The sequence below is a fragment of the Chaetodon auriga genome, chromosome 2 (assembly GCF_051107435.1).
Source record: "Chaetodon auriga isolate fChaAug3 chromosome 2, fChaAug3.hap1, whole genome shotgun sequence".
Classification (NCBI taxonomy): Eukaryota; Metazoa; Chordata; class Actinopteri; order Chaetodontiformes; family Chaetodontidae; genus Chaetodon; species Chaetodon auriga.
The window spans coordinates 11805110-11821178 of NC_135075.1; the positions used below are offsets into that span (position 1 = coordinate 11805110).

The 16069-nt window shown below is 41.9% G+C and overlaps 3 protein-coding genes across 6 annotated transcripts in view; all 3 read right to left on the reverse strand.

Annotated features, from left to right (window-relative positions):
* Positions 1 to 4459, reverse strand: part of chchd6b (coiled-coil-helix-coiled-coil-helix domain containing 6b) — a 91246-nt gene extending 86787 nt beyond the window's left edge. For 2 of the 4 annotated variants that reach the window (XM_076754246.1, XM_076754264.1), the window contains exons 1-4: positions 4220 to 4438; positions 3243 to 3336; positions 2716 to 2770; positions 1881 to 2037 (exon numbers count right to left, since the gene is read on the reverse strand). In XM_076754246.1, the coding sequence (XP_076610361.1) occupies positions 1881 to 2037; positions 2716 to 2770; positions 3243 to 3336; positions 4220 to 4303 (390 nt within the window). In that variant the 5' untranslated portion in view covers positions 4304 to 4438. Of the gene's footprint in view, positions 1 to 1880; positions 2038 to 2715; positions 2771 to 3242; positions 3337 to 4219 lie in introns of all 4 variants that reach the window. The other 2 variants (XM_076754255.1, XM_076754274.1) reach the window with 2 other exon arrangements.
* Positions 4460 to 5599: 1140 nt separating this feature from the next.
* Positions 5600 to 12741, reverse strand: tpra1 (transmembrane protein, adipocyte asscociated 1). Its single transcript, XM_076754286.1, has 11 exons — positions 12562 to 12741; positions 11177 to 11360; positions 10911 to 11043; positions 10507 to 10593; positions 9746 to 9818; positions 9515 to 9594; positions 9295 to 9405; positions 9147 to 9207; positions 8952 to 9054; positions 8452 to 8532; positions 5600 to 8346 (listed from the first exon to the last, which is right to left on the reverse strand). Exons 2-11 carry the CDS (start codon positions 11347 to 11349, stop codon positions 8076 to 8078), a joined length of 1173 nt encoding a protein of 390 aa, XP_076610401.1. The 5' UTR covers positions 11350 to 11360; positions 12562 to 12741; the 3' UTR covers positions 5600 to 8075.
* A 498-nt stretch (positions 12742 to 13239) lies between these two features.
* On the reverse strand, positions 13240 to 15997 carry trim107 (tripartite motif containing 107). Its single transcript, XM_076750251.1, has 2 exons — positions 15936 to 15997; positions 13240 to 14919 (listed from the first exon to the last, which is right to left on the reverse strand). Exon 2 carries the CDS (start codon positions 14906 to 14908, stop codon positions 13352 to 13354), a length of 1557 nt encoding a protein of 518 aa, XP_076606366.1. The 5' UTR covers positions 14909 to 14919; positions 15936 to 15997; the 3' UTR covers positions 13240 to 13351.
* Positions 15998 to 16069: the final 72 nt, after the last annotated feature.

A 16069-nucleotide genomic window follows, 5' to 3' on the forward strand; every position in this document is an offset into this window, starting at 1 on the left:
AGTGCTCAGTTTCTCATTGCGATGCAACATCATTAAATGACTGGAGCGCATATCAGTGTAAGCTAAGCCAGCAGCTTCATTCAGTATTCATTACAGCTGGCTGGCCCACTGAAAAGACACTGCAGGACAAATCAATTGGAGAGGAAAGAGACAGAGTTAGGACTGTAGGAAACTCACACTGTTTAATTTTAACAAAGAAAAGCAAGTGAAAAAACACCAAGGAGGGAGTCGCACAGTAATGATTGGCAATAGATCACTGTTAATCAATACATCTAAGTAACAAAACAGCCCCTTCAGGGTTAACACACACACACATACTTGTTAAACATACAAATCTCTCTGGCAATCACCTCTCTTTCACTCCCACACACTACACTGTTGGTTGACTCATTATCAGTCTGAATGCTGAATTTAATAAGAGCACGTGTCAACAAGCACATTTGAAAAAGTGACAAAGTAGAACTATCACAGAAAGCTCATGCAGACGATAATCAGGACAATCTCTACATCTAAATGCAGAGAAGAAATGAATAACTTTCTTGTTTACGTGTTATTTTAGAAACGAGGCTACTGCTGAAAGGCAGGGGTTAATCACATTACAGATATGCACGTAAACCCTGTGACTTTGATCAGTGTCAACATTCATAGAAGACAGCATTGGTCATGCTCCTGTTTCCATCCAATATGTCCAATAATACTGTAATCATTAATATAGCCTGTTGAAATAGATGGCCGTGCTTGTACCCAAGCAGGCAATAAGGATTTTCCTACTCTGACAAAGTACAGATACTGTACATCTCTGCCATCACACCACTCACATAGTCTATTCAGTGCAGTGAACAGCTGAGGAAGGACTGAGGAAACGCTGTGCTGCATTAGTGATACAAAAACAGCGCAATCACTGAAAAGCATAACAACGCCACAATGAACATCTCGACTTCAGCGTTACTAGCATTTAAACAGCAAGTATAGCATCATATTTAGATTATCTTAATCACTCACTCTAAGGTTTTCTGTCTGCAATACAGAAGCCAGGGTTGCAGTGCAGAGGTGCCATTCAAAGTCTAAACAGTAGAGGGTACTGTTGACTACTAGAGAAGGTTTCTGAGGGGAAAAAACTTTCTTACTCCTGCTAAATAATACAAGAATGTAAAGTGTAAAATCTTTAATCAAGTCATGTTGATTTTAGAACATTGCCTCTCAGCCATAAGAGATAAAATATGCTACTTTTATACATATATTTGATGATCTGAAAATGTGTCTGCCATATGTTTAAAATATTAAAATGTTTGCCTATTTCAACCCTTAACTTGAGTGAACAACTCAACCAGCCCTAGGCCAACAAGTCACTGAGATGACCTGATAAGAAAGCAGTGAAATTATGTCTCAGACAAATTGCTTTCAAACTTTTAAACGGTGCGTGAGAACACAAATGTTAGTACACTTATGTTAAAGTGAGCCAGGACATTAAGTTGCAGAGTAAATGTGCTCATTTTTGCTCAAAAGAAAACAGTTGAACATGCAGGGGATGACTGCCTTCATCCCCTGTGGCTTACAAGGACACAAAAACAAAGCCAGGGAAATATTATTATTATTATTATTATTATTATTATTATTATTATTATACGATTGTTATTATTATTATTATTATTGCTGTTGTTGTTGTTGTTGTTGTTTTGATAAATCTGATTCAATAAATGCTTGATGAACTCCTTGTTTAAGGTACATTGTTACATGGACACAACTTCTGTGTAAAGCAGCTGTGTTGCTGTTTCAACAAAGAGTGCACTAGTTTCGGGGGATTTTCAGTGCAACAAAGTGCAACTCATTAGGCCCACTAGTGGAGGACTTCCAGTATAGACCCAGAAAGCACCACTCACCAGTATCGTGGCCTTTTTTTGCTCTTCATGGGCCTTTCCTTTCTCCATGATGAGGGCAGGGGTCAGCTCATCTAGTCCCATGGTTGCTGCTGACTCTCTCTCTCTCTGAGCCAGTTGGGCCAATTGCTCTTGCACCAGGGCCTGTTGACGCTCAAAGCTAAAGTAGAGGAAGATAAAAACAGTTTTAATCTTTGACCTTTACTTACCCAGTGAAAGCCTGCTGATCATGCAAGTTCTTGTTCAAACAGAGAGCTACCCAGTGGGGTTTTAATGAATGATAATTAAAGCAACAACAATCATTCATGAATTGTTGTGTGGAATCTAATTAACGTGTTATATTTAAAAAAAAAAAAAAGTGTAGCATCAAGTCACTTAGCTTCCTGAATATCACTCTAACACACTTCCAGGAAACAGAATTACAGTTAGAAAGGGTACACATATAGCGGCTCAGACAAGTATATGGGCATTCCAGCAGCAGAGCAACATGCCTGTTACAGAGTAAATGAGCACTGGCAGTGTTGACAGGTCACTCCACATGTTTACTGCATGTTAGCATCAAATGCCTGCTATTTTACACGTGTCACCTCCACTGGCTATTAGCTGTCTGGGTCAACGCAGAAGGCCCAACTTAAATGCACATTAGGATCAAATATTCTGCACTATCTATCATTTACCAAGCTGAAATTACATGACATCTAAGGAGAGTAACACATTCCAACTTATCCAGTACAACTGCATCATAATACATGGCATGCAAAGTTATAGCAGGTCCTTCACCAAATATGGCTTAATAACAACAAAAATGGACAGCGGCCTTGACATAATGAGCACCTACTTTTTGCGGATTTCTTCTTGTATTTCTGTACTGGAGGGTCCTGTTGGTTTTGGACCTGAAAACCAAGTGGGATAAATATCAATACTATTAGCAAATACAGTACAGATCAATTTGCAGAACAAAGTAGGAAGAGTAACAAATGGCTACCACTATATGAGGAGGTTCAAGTCTGGTCAATCGTGTTCACTGTGGGCCTAACAGCTGTCTTACAGACATATCTATCCTATGTTGACAAGGCTGCTTTTAAAGCCATTGTCTATAATGCTGACCAAATTATCAAGTCAAATATAACTTAAATCACATTAATATTCATAAACACACACAGACTGTAAATATTCTGATGAAGGTGACCACATAAATAACACAGCTTAAGTTAACTATACTCTGCTCTCTCACACAGCAATAGATTTGACCTTTATGCTGATACTGTTCTCATTTGACACCATATGATGACACGTGCTCTAACATGGTGGGCCTACCCAGTGGAAGCTCTGCAAGAAAAAGGAACGTCTCTGACTTGGACTCACTTGATGGTGGTTTGTGACTGTCTGATGAAGATGGTGGCTTGGCGCTGTCAAGCCCTTGAGATTCCCTCATCCGCCGGAGCACATCCTCTGAGAGCTGGACAGGAATGTGAGAATCAGCCAAATGTGCACATTAACACACGCATGCACGCAATCATGTTTCCATCACTTTTGGGGACATTGGATGGACTTATATTCATTTCCTGGAGACCTACTCTCACCATAACCACTCCTTGTCTAACCCTGACCTTAACCTGAACCTAAACCCACAAGTTCCCACAATGTGACTGTGTAAACAGATTTATGTCCCCACAACAAGAGTAATACACACACACAAATACAAGCCTCTTGTTGTACATACAGAACAGTTGTGTGTCTTGGAAAGCTTCCCATGAAAACTCAATCATCCAGCCTGCTGTAGTTCCCTTGAGCAAGTCACGTACGTCTCTACCGGACTGACCTCACTGAACTACCAGAACAGTAAGACAGACATCTGCCTACATGACAAACACGTGAACACTGCATGAACTTACACTCCTACTGTACAATTTACAGGTTCACAGGTGGGACATAACTGTAAACACTGTCGTTATGAAACTGTCTGTTTCTTAACGTCTGCCGTCCCCTTGAATGCGCGTGCCAACCTGTGTGACACTGTGGAAACTTCGCGAGCATGTTATCGTGGCACTGCGTTACGGCCGCGTAAATGTCAATGTTATTGGCATTTAACGACTAGCCGCAAGTCGTAATTCATCAAGCTGTTACAAGGGTAGCCTGCTAACCCCAGAGTAACGTGAGCACCGTTAACTGCTCATAAGGGAGACAGACAGAGGGGGTATGACCGGTGTCATGTGAGGACACAGGACCGGTCATTTATTCTGCACTTTAAACCGACACCACAGCTAGCTAACCGTTATTAGCTTCAGTTAGTCGTTACGCCTGCTCTTAATTGTAACAGGAAGGCAATACGTTTTATTTACCTTCACTCCTTCAATTACTGTGACCTTCTCGTCTTCGTCCAGTCCAAATGACACTTTCCGAGTCGCGCTGCTGTTACCCCCCATGTTGACCAGCGGTCTTGTTCCCACCGGATTGTAAATAACAGTAAGAACCCTGTCCAGTGCCGGGACAGGGACACTTATATGAGTCAGCGGCTGAAGTCGCCGCCACAGCGACCGGTGCTCAACACACTTCAATAAAGGTCATTCTGGCGCTGCAGTATCCTCAAAGCTCATTCGCTGGATGAAAGATAGCAGACCCTATGACTCACCGTCGTGTAGCGTAAATCGACCTGGGGTAGATGGGAATTGTAGTCCTACTGTAGTCTAATACGAAGCCTGACATGTGAAGCTTTTCAAAATTAACACTATGCAGGGAAACAGAAAAAAGGACAAATAGTCGCTCCACCTACACACGAGGAAATGTATTTTAAATGTGTAGAAAAAGCCCTTTTCCAGGGTGTAGTTACCACATGAATCCACAGAGTGGAGTCCTATCATTACTTTGAATGTGCTGAATTACCTAAAGCAGCGGTCCCCAACCACCTAACGTGCTCTCTGGGGATCCGACCCGGGGCACACACACACACACACACACACACACACGCACGCACGCACGCACGCACACACTAATAATAATAATAATAATAATAATAATAGTAATAATAATAATAGCCACCCGGGCCGGGACCAGTCTCGGGATCTGATCCAGGACACGCACATACTGATATGATGATGAATGATAACAGTTACAGGAAGTCAGTGCAGTAAATAGTGCGTTAGAGCAGCGGTCCCCAACCGAGAGATTGAACAAAAAATATTTTATTGATCATCAGAGTCTGAAAGAAGTTTGTTTTGAAAATCAGGTGCATCCGCCTGTGCCACTGAAAACATGTCAAACCGCTCGTCTCGGTCACATGATACGGTTGTAAAAAAGTAAGCCCATAAGCTAGAAAAAATAAGTAAAAAACAAACGTCCTTGGAGAGCTTCTTCAGAAAGGGGAAAAGGCCAAATGATGAGACAGAAGAAGAAGAAGAGACTACAACTTCCAAGAAAAAGAAAGCTGCACGTAAGAGAACAGTATCAACAGTCCTACTTAAAATACGGGTTTATCGCTGCAGGTGATTCTCACGCTCTAAGCGCTCGTTGAGGAGAAACAGGCGCAGGGCTCCCACTAATTAAAACAACTACATTCAGGGTAATGGTGAGTTGTATTTTTTTTATAATCGGTGTTTATTCGTTTCTATGCCGGTCCGGCAAATTATTGCTTTGCGTGAAACCGGTCCGTGGTGCAAAAAAGGTTGGGGACCGCTGACTTAAAGCAAGCCACGGCGTCTTGTCCCATCCCCAAAACAAACAGATCGAAGTCCATGGTTTATTCTGTAGGTCATGGAATGTTCAATACATTGCATTAATATGGGCTGAGTATCATACAATCAATGCACTTAAATAAAAAGGCAATTTACAGATCATTTGCAAAATGATTTACACATCAAACATCTTGTGTATCAAGAGCCTGGACCTCCAATTCCTTAACACGAACCCCATGAACATGTGCCATCAAACAGCAAACTGATGTCCCAATCACGATGCCAACTCCAAGTCATAGAGCAGTTGTCAGCAGCACTCATACTTGAATATAAAATATTTCAAGAGTCGGGCAAATACTGTAATTTCTTGGAAATACCCATCTCCTTTACTGTGTTGTTGCTATAATATTATGAAAAAATAAGTAATTCTTTATTTACTGCATACAGGTCACCACTATCTATGAATACTGCCACCTGAAGTACAGCAAATCATCCACACCAAACATACAACATTTTCAGGGGAAAACTCACAACCATCATATTTCCTTTGTTGGCATAAGGGAATGTGATGTGAGGTGGTTTTAAAAAAATGAAGTATGATATTGCAGTAAAACCAGGAGGTATCATAATACCTGATTTCATGAGTTGATCTGAGAATCAAACCATTTAAGTCCAAAACTGATCAGACTGATAATGTTGTCTCTTTTAAAATTACCTTTCTTTGACACAACTGCCCGAGCCTCTCTCACTCTAAGGGAATTTAAAGTCAGTATCAATGTAATGAAACTTTATCCATAACATCAGTTGATACCGTAAAATTGAGCGATATTGTTTATGGTCTAATTTCACCGCTATTAACATTCAGGGAATCTCTGGACACGGGGAAAAAATATGTTAGCAGCAAAATAAAAACTTAATCTTTTGCAGAAAGCAAAGCTGAATTAGACGTGATGATATGAAATGAGGGCACGTCTAATTTGGAATACACCAAAAAGGTTTCTGCACGTTTGTTGTTCAAATCACGCATGTAATAACATGTGCTGAATGACTATGAAGCTAACAAATGTGCTTTCAGTAGCAGGAATGATTAATCTGGTTTAAGAAATTCAAGCAAAAGCACAAAATAAAAACAAGAGGAGAGAAATGAAGGGTGGCAAGTTTATGGTCGAGATGCAATCTGAGATTTGCTCTGTCAACAGACTGACATCCTTAACATGAATGCAATGCCTGGATTTATGGGTTAATGATTTCCTTGATGATTCACTACACCTGGTATTTTTGACAGATTCTTGTTATCCTCAGAGATTTGATCTTTGTCCTCCAGAGGAAAATCCATGCTTGAGTAATTTGAGGTGGTGGAAAATCAGACCCAGACACTCTTCAAAAAAAATCAGTTTTGTGAGTTGTTAGGGAAACTTTCTAAACTTTGTGAAACGCTGTCTACGACAAATTCATTATTCCGTTCTTTGTATAAAAAATATTGTGTCTGTTTCTTCTGCCGTGGCTACTCTGTGACTAGATGAATTAAAAGCCTTGTTAACAGCACATTAGCTGCACGGATGAGTACAATGCACTGTCGCAGTTATTTCTTACTGTATATCATTCATTTCCCACCTGTATTGCTTTTAGTTTTCACACAGTTCTGTTGAATAAACATGGCACAGAAAAGATGTATACTTAGTAATCAGAGGTGCGTCTCTTTCAGCCATCTTGGTTGCTCTCTGACTAAATTTGAACAACCTATATTTTATGTTAGCTAAAAACAAATGTTTGTATCGATGTTCAGATTGTGATTACAGATTACAGATTGTGTTTACACCTGCCTAAGATCCAAACACAATGCGAGCCACACTACCTCCAGATGGGGTCAGGCAGATCTGATCACGATGCATTTACACCTTGCATTAACATGCATTTTTCCTTATCCGGATAATGTATCCGGATACAGATCACATTTTAATACCAGGTGTAAATATGGTCGAAAACAAGGCAGCGTATAACAAAGATACTGTTACTCAAAGCTTTTAGTGGGAAGTTAAAGATGTTGAGTTGCCATCAAAACAATGTTAGATTTTAAAGACTCGGGTACTTAAAATGGCATTAAAATGTCATCACTGATTGAGCAGCTGATGCGTGATGCTGGAATGACAGAAAATGTGCGGAGAGAAGTCAGTAAGCTCCCACATTTAAAGAGCCCGTGGAGCAGAGTCAATACGGAGTCTGTCGGAGCCACAATGAGGGACAGTACTCCGAGTGTGGAGCTACAGCAGCAGTGCACTCTGGCAACAGTGTTACAAAAGCAATCACTAAATTCACAGTCCTCCAGATAATTGGCTAGCAAGGTCTCTCCTCAAGTGTCCACTTGTCAACTTATCCTGGCGTCAAAGCAAGACAAACTTTTCTTGGTGTCCAGCTTCTTTGTTCTGCTTCTTTTTTTTCCTTTTTCTTTTTTTTTTTTTGGCCAACTCTGATCGCCATCCTGCCTAACACACTACACAAGCACAACAAGTCCAGCTACATCACTATCTCATGCATTGACAGGTCTCCAGCGGTCTGCCTCAATGCTGTTAATGCTGCTGGACCCATAGGGTCCTGAGGCAACGTCATCCAGGTAGGCTCCAACCATACGAGAGCTGCCGGGACCAGAGCCATCGATCTGGGTGGAGGAGTAGTACAGGCCCTGGTCGGTCAGCTCCTTACGGCCAATGGTCGTAGCAATGGTTGGGGGAAGGTTGACGTCACTTTCATCTGGTTCATCCACCTGTGACTTGTAGGAGAACAGGATCTTGGGCTCTGAACTGTGGACAAGAAGAAAGAAGTGAAACACAGGAAGAAGCAGGGTCAACTGTCTTGAGTGGAACTATGAAGTATTCTTTATATTTTACAAGACTCTTTGTACAAACCCAAAGAAACCCTTGAGGAATGTGACGTAAATGAGCGGCGCAAAGGTAGAGAAGTACAGGAAGGTGGTGACATCCACACAGCTGGTTAGAGGAGACAAAATAAAGACAGGTATCACACTGTGTAAACAGTCCCAATAAAAGCTACAGGACATAAGGATATTATCATCTTCAGTAGAGAGAGAAAGAGCAATCAACAGGTGCCTGACAACAGGAAAACATCTGTTATGTTCTCACCCTCTCATCTAAACTGAACCTCATAGGACCCAACAAACAGTGAATCATCCCCCTCATTGCAACCCAGCCAACAAATTGAATTAGAGAGGTTTTTAAAAAATAGCTCCATATTGAGGACATTACTCTGAAAAGCTTGTGCTGCACAAACCCAATGCTTTATAGCCAAAGTTACCCTGAAGCCAAAAATACACGCAACTTATCTCTCTTCCTAAAATACTGCTACAGATCTATTTATGCAGTATAATACTCAAAAGGATGATACTGACCAGAGTCCCTCTATGATTCCAGCACATAGCAGAGCGCTGCCCAGGCCCTGGACCAGGTTCAGTAAAGACAGGATGGCAGCATACACATAAAAACTCCTCTTGGCTGGGCAAAGGAAGCAGAACAAAGATTCATGGGAAATGGAGGACAAATGCTTTCAATGACATAATTTCGGACTTTTGCTGCAATGAACTCACATGGAAGAGATATCCTCTCTCTAACTGGAGTTTTAGGCAAGATGACAATCAAAGAGTACACCTATAAAAACAAACAAACAAACATCCGTCTTCATGTATCTGTCAAATGTGAGTTTATGCTGCTGCTGCGTGGTTACAGGCTACTGACCAGGAAGAAGAAGCAGGAGCTGGCCAACCAGAAGTGCCGTCCTCCATGACCATAGATGTTGAAGTCCTCAGCAGAAAGGTGACTGTCTGGATATAGGATCTCTAGTGTGCCCTGGAACAATGTCTCATTCACTTTAACTACATGCAGAATAAAAATGTCCTGCTGTGCAATGATCACTGATGTTTTTAACATTATTTGACCTCTTATCATCTGTCATTACCTGCGTGATGGAGTAGCCCAGAGCCAGCACAGCAGTGATAGCCAGGACACGCTTTATACTGGACTTGCTCTCCAGATGACCTGATAGATGAATTCAGAAAGAGGATTAACAGAAAGAAAAGCTGCACAGACATTCACTGGAAACTATCGTGTCATGTGAAAAGAGACAGTAAACGTCACACTGGTTCAGATCCACAGTAAGTGAGAACTGAAACCAGTGGAGCAAACTAACCGAAAGCCAGTCCCAAGATGATAACACTGAGCTCAATAGCCAGCAAGAAGAAGCGGGTGATTTCCCACAGCACCTAAAATGACAACAAACATCGTGAGAGTCTACTGTGGCGGAGTGGGTCGGCTGTGTTGTGACACGTATTACTCAGCACATAAGGAAAAGTTGACAGGTCAGGTCACATTCCAAAGTGTTATACAATCATTTGTATTTTTTTTCCAGCCATGACAGCGCCATGGGAACAGTTGGTCCATCACTGAACTCCATAGGGATCTGTCCGGTATGTGAGGAATGTCAGCCATGCCTTTCCCTTTAGACACGAAAGCCCAACAAAGTCATGCTAAAGCTCACATCAGCCGCTCTGGATATTTAATAAAAGAGATGCCTGTGACAGGATATGGTGACTGCTCCTTCAGTATGGGGAAATTATTTATGACGTAAACCTGCAATCTGTCATGTGCTACACAGAAACAGAAACACCCACAACTATTTTACACTAGTAAACTCCCAAAAATTCCCAAATTATTTTTCACCAAAAAAGACCCCAGGCTGTTTAGAAAGGCCAGTTTCCCCCGAAACTGTATGTTCCACCACATGCTGGTACAGTAAGGTTGTAATAAGCACTGGGTTTTGAATTTTGGTAGTGGCGTGGCTAACTAGCCATTACATCTGAACTACAGAATGAGCTTTTCATTTCCACAATTTACAACTCAACAGTCATGTGTGCTCCAGAAATGCTATTCATGCTTCATGTGTTTCCTCACTTTGTCTATGATGGTGGCAGCGCTGGAAGCACTGACAGTCATGGACACGACGGCCCGGGTGATTCCAACCGCTGCTACAACAAACACCTGAAGAAACACAGTACAAAACATGTTAGGCCATGTAAAACAGTCTGTGTTCTGAATACAATAAAAGCGTGTCTTCGAGCAGAATTCAGGGACGGTGAGATAAGATAAGAAGAACGAGGTGTTAACAGATTCATTGCCTGTTCAGACTTTTTGGGGGATCAATACAGCAGCGAAATCTCTTGACCCCAAAAGTTCTGCCAGTTCAGGGAATGAAGACCAGATTAATCTATGGGCGGAAATACTGCAAAGCATGAGGTCAGGCTCAAGATAATCACTTTGAATACTGTATATTGGTGTTCCTGAAGTGTGCGTCCTACCAGCAAGTAAAAGGTGATGAAGATGGGGCTAGAGGTAAGTCGAATCTTCGCCCTGGCTGAGGGCAGCTTCCACATCAGGAACACGAAGAAGGCCACATTAGGCACAAGCAGTAAAATGTCCCAGAACCTCACCCTGAGACACAGAGATGAATGTTGAAGGGGTGTAATGCAGAGCGTTCTAAAAATGTTACTTTAAATGCAGTCAAGATGGAGCATATACAGATATTTTGTGTAATCTGCTGGAAATGATTTCCACTTCCTTGTACCTGGAGTCTCCTATGTCCTCATACAGAACTTGCAGACATTTGTGAGGCTTGGTGATGTTGGCTTCAGTGTCTGGTTGCCAAGTTGGGAATGCTGATGTGTTCTCTAATGGTGAAGGTGAAGTACTGCCATTGTATTGAGCAAACCTAACCACAGCAGTCACTGTGGCTAGCATGGTGTCGGACCCTGAGGGAAAGAAATCTCATTATGTCAGACTTTTAGAAACTGTACATATTGTGCATGTGTCCTTTCTATGAAACACTACTTCTCGAGTGCAATACAATATATGACATTGGTAGTTTTCTCACTAGAATATTGGCAGTAGTATTTTATGGGCAGTAATATTTTAATGTCATTTAGTATTTTAATAATCTGTACATATTGTAAATATGCATAGTTGATCTTTTTATCCTATATACTTTTTATCTTGACCCTTCTCAACCACTGTTTTTGCTTTTTCAATACTTGCTGGCTGTAAAGACTTACTTTCCCCGGTATGGGATCAATAAAGTCTTATCTTATCTTATCTTATCTTATCTTATCTTATATCGGTTAGAAGTGTTACTCAAGTCAGGTGAGGCAGACATCTTCCCTCTCATTCTGACAGTTTCTTTTTGAGGGCGATTCACACCTCTAATTACTAAATATACATATATTCAATATGAGCATAACAAAATATTAGAGACGTTCAAACTTGTGCCGCTACCTTCCAGAGCTAAGACCACTGCCACTGTTGTCCCTTGCAGGCACCCGTCACAGCTTTCTCCACTTTACGATAAACATTATGTAACGAGACTGGCTGTTTATCAGTCAGGTGTAGTGCTAACTTTAAAGTTTCAATCGGTAAAACTACTCTAACCTCGTTAGCATTGACTTACGCCTCCTCAATAACAAGTTGGAGAATTGACAAGATACGTTCACTTACAGTCGGTTACCGAACTTGTTTAAAGTAGACAAATGGAAATAACAAGCGGCCAGTCTCCACTCAAGGCCGCTCTCGATGGGGTTGGTAAACGATGATAATGGGCAGCTACTTATAAAGCAGCCTGGCGTACCTTACGTCTCCTTTGATGGTTTATCTTAATACTTTCACTTAGCATTAAGGGGGATTTCAAACGTTAGCTATGGCTGCTATTTACAGTTTGCTAGCTGCGGTCGGAAGACGTGTTTGTAAATTAAAAACTATATTCTCCGAGCTTCCGGTACAGACAAATACAGTGATCCTACTAATGCTAACGTTATATGTGACTGTTGAATAACATTAGGAACGGCTCATATGCCGACTGGTTCATGTTAGCATCATAACAAACGTGATACTAAGGCAAGGGCAATAACGCCGACCCAACGTAGCGACAGCGTCAACTGGCAAAAAACATAAATATCTTACCGATTCAGTAGACTCGGATTCAAGGATATATCTGCTGTAAAATGTTTAGATATGATATGGCTTCAGCACACGCTTTGTACGCTGTAACCGATCAATAAATTGATCGCTGATATGGGACATGGCTCTACTAAGCTAGATAGTTTCGGTGACAAATTTTCCCAGTGTGGTCAGCTGACTCTCAAAGAACAAGCGGAGCAAGTCTCGCGAGATGATATTGTTAGCCGTGGGGGTTTATGTCAGGTCTCAGAAGAGAAGTGTTTCATTTGATTTATTAGAATAAAGGTAAGTACACATTGCGAGTAAGTGACTTCTCCCAAAATCTAATAATATGAATATGATATTATATATTCTTATATTATATATTATTTTGTGTATTCTCTAAATTTCTCAGATGGAAAAGAAAATCATCATAAAACACAATATTTTCAAATGTTTATGCCTTTGTTTTAACCTTTCTACCAGGAATTATGCATCCCACTGTGCATTACCATAGAGCAAAAAAAAAAAAAAGTCATTATGACAAAATAATCGTATTTATTGACACATCATTTCAGCATTGCATGTGAGCAGGCATGTTTAAGGTACATGAAATGCGAGGAGGAAGTTCTGTCAGATTCCCTGAACTCTTTGGAACAAGCTGCCTGAGGAATGAGGAACCCTATCATAACACAACAAGAGATTTTCAAATCTTTAATCACACAAATTTCAACTCTCAAATTAGGTTTTACAAATTTTATATTATTATTACAAACTGACGTGGAATACATAGTGAACAGAAATGTAATTATGACTATGAGCAAATAGTGACACGTGCTTTGGGATGCCCTGACATCATTCTGTAGGCCAGGTGCACTGGTTCAGTCAGCCTAGCCTTGAATGTGTACACATGAGTCTTCCCGCTGACAGGGCTGACGTTGTAGAAGCTCAGCCTGTTGGACTTGAAACTCAGCCTTATCTCTAGCTTGCACGACACTGTGGTCTTCTTCAGCGGCACGCTGTGGCTTTTCTCAAAGGCTGTCAGCATATTGTTGAACCACATCAGACTCCACGAACTCTGACTGCTTTCCAGGGCAGAGGACAACCCACTGCGTGCTAGTTTCCCACTGTAGCACAAACCAATGATCCACGGAGAGCCTTCCAGCTCCACCTCCCAGCAATGATCCCCTTCATAGAAGCTCTGGGAGCTGAGGACCTGGAAGAAGCTGGTGAACCTCTGAGGGGAGGATGGGTAGGGCTGTTTGGTAGCGCTAAAAGTTACCGTCTTCAAGTCCTCTGAGAGGACCAGGTTGGGGTGGGCTGTGTCTGGGTCAAAGGTCACCTCTGAAGGGTTGAGGGTGTTGCGAAGGGAGCGCTGAATCTCTCCAAATCTTTCCTTCAGTTCAGCGTTCATTTCTTCCAGCTTAGGACAGGCTCGTGCTGGGTTGACTTTTGATTCAACATGGTCTTTCTCTTCTCCGACAGGCTTGGCCACCAACTCCATAATGTGTGGTTGTAGAGTCTGAAGCTCCTCATGGAATTCGGTCGCATCCTCTTCGGTCAGCAGTGACTCGGCTCTGAGCACAGCTTGTCTCAGCTGCTCAGTCAGCTCAGAGGCTTGACTGACTCGACTCCTCATACCGGCCTCACCTGGGCCCAGCTCTTCTTCAATCAGCTGCATCACCTGTGTGCTGTAGCTCTGTGACAACTCTTGTATCTGCCCTAAAAGTTTGGATGTTTTTTCTCTTAGCTGACCATTAGCGCTGACCACCTCTAATTCTCGTTCCTTCTCTGTCCTCAGGACACTCTCTGCCATCTCCAACTTGAGGCTCAATTCTGTGACTTGAGATGCCAGTCTGAATTTAGGTTCATCCATTTCCGTCTTGCCGTTGCCTTGTTCTTGATCCACAGAAAAGGGCTGCTCTGTGGATCCATACCCAATCTGAAAGCTACTCTTTCCCTTACACCCTGAGCTCTCCTCCCGACTCCCTCCAGCTATGTCCTGGTGGTGTTTTGTGTTTGATTCTTCTGTAACAGACCCACCAGCGCTCTCGACTGTTACATGGGCGATATCAGAAGGGTTTGCAGTGGAGTCGGCTTTCCCTGCAGTGGCTTTGTAGGTCTCTACGATGCTGCGCATTTTGAAACTTTTCACAAGGGCCTGGGTCCCATGGTACTCTGCCTGGCACTCTGGGCAGCTGTGTTGGTCAAGACCCTCTCCCATGGACTGAAGGCAGGCAAAACAGTAGATGTGACCACAGGGAAGAGAAACTGGCTCAGAGAAGAGCTGCAAGCAGATGGGGCAAGTCAGCTCCAAAGCCAAAGCTTCTGTATGGTCCTTTTCACACAGGTCAGTCTCATTCACAGACATGGCGGCAGATGCTGGAAAAACAGACAAGTCAGGGTAAGAATTCAGAAATATATTTACTTTATCATACATACATACATTATCCTAACAGCAGCTGGCCTCATCAAGATGCAGGAGACCTGCTGACACCGACTCTCATCCCCCTCCTCACTCACTGAATGTTACATTAACACACAGCCTACATCACCTGACTTGATGCATTACTTATATTTTGAATTACTATCTTGCACATTGAAAATATTCTTTAAACTTCATACTGTGAACAGTCAATATCTTGCACATTCCTGATGTTTGTTGTTATGCACCACAACACCAAAGCAAACTCCTCGTATATGAAAATCTACTTGGCAATAAAGCAGATTCTGATTCAGATAGAAACTTATTTGACACTGTTTAGATGGTGAAATTAGCATAGAATGGGTTAATAAATCTGACTGTGAATGGCATAAGAGGAAAGATTATTTAAAAAAAAAATTAATCATACCCAAAAATTTAGAAAAACACAAAATATAGTTTCTGAGGAACGTAACAACAGGTATGACTCAGCACAGCACAAGGAAACCTTTACTGTAGTATTTGCATGCGAGTAACATTATTCAAAATCAGCCCAACATGCACACAAGAAAGACAAAGGTTTCATCAAGTGATGTCTATTGTAAATGGGAAACTGAAGTTGTGTCCATGAATGGTCAACAGATGTAACAATGTAGGTCATGAAGTCCACGCCTCGTCAGCTGGCACTGAGTTTGGTCAGTCGTTAGTTGAGTTTCGATTTCCAGTTAACAGGAACTCCATGTGACTCCTTTCTCCCGTTCAACTGATCGCTCTTACATTGTTAGCCTACCTCTGCTGCAGGGCACAGGTTTGGTTCCAATCAACTTGGCTTTACTTCGTTAAAAAATAATTAATAACTATATTAAGGCTTGCGCAGTCCGCATGGGCGCAGCTGTCGTAGCCGCTGAATCCTTAACAAACTAAATACAGACTGTTCGTCTGTTTTTGAAAGGCCAAAAGAAAGAAAGGCACTTACCTGCAAAAGTGCTGCCTTATCTCGCTACTTCCTGTTCAGGTAAGTCAACAAGACGCACTGACTCAGAGATCAGCGGTCGGATCCCTCTGTGCCAACACCTTCATCAGTGAGGTAATCCACTGTGAGCAGTGTGC

What these genes read in the sequence shown, in the direction of transcription:
- tpra1 (XM_076754286.1), bottom strand. Translation starts at nt 11,349, where the DNA reads ATGCTAGCCACAGTGACTGCTGTGGTTAGGTTTGCTCAATACAATGGC. An exon ending in CTGCCACCATCATAGACAAA is followed by an intron (nt 9,819 to 10,506) that starts GTGAGGAAACAC and finishes TTGTCATTTTAG; the next exon opens with GTGCTGTGGGAAATCACCCG. An exon ending in GGAATCATAGAGGGACTCTG is followed by an intron (nt 8,533 to 8,951) that starts GTCAGTATCATC and finishes TCCTCTAACCAG; the next exon opens with CTGTGTGGATGTCACCACCT.
- trim107 (XM_076750251.1), bottom strand. Translation starts at nt 14,908, where the DNA reads ATGTCTGTGAATGAGACTGACCTGTGTGAAAAGGACCATACAGAAGCT.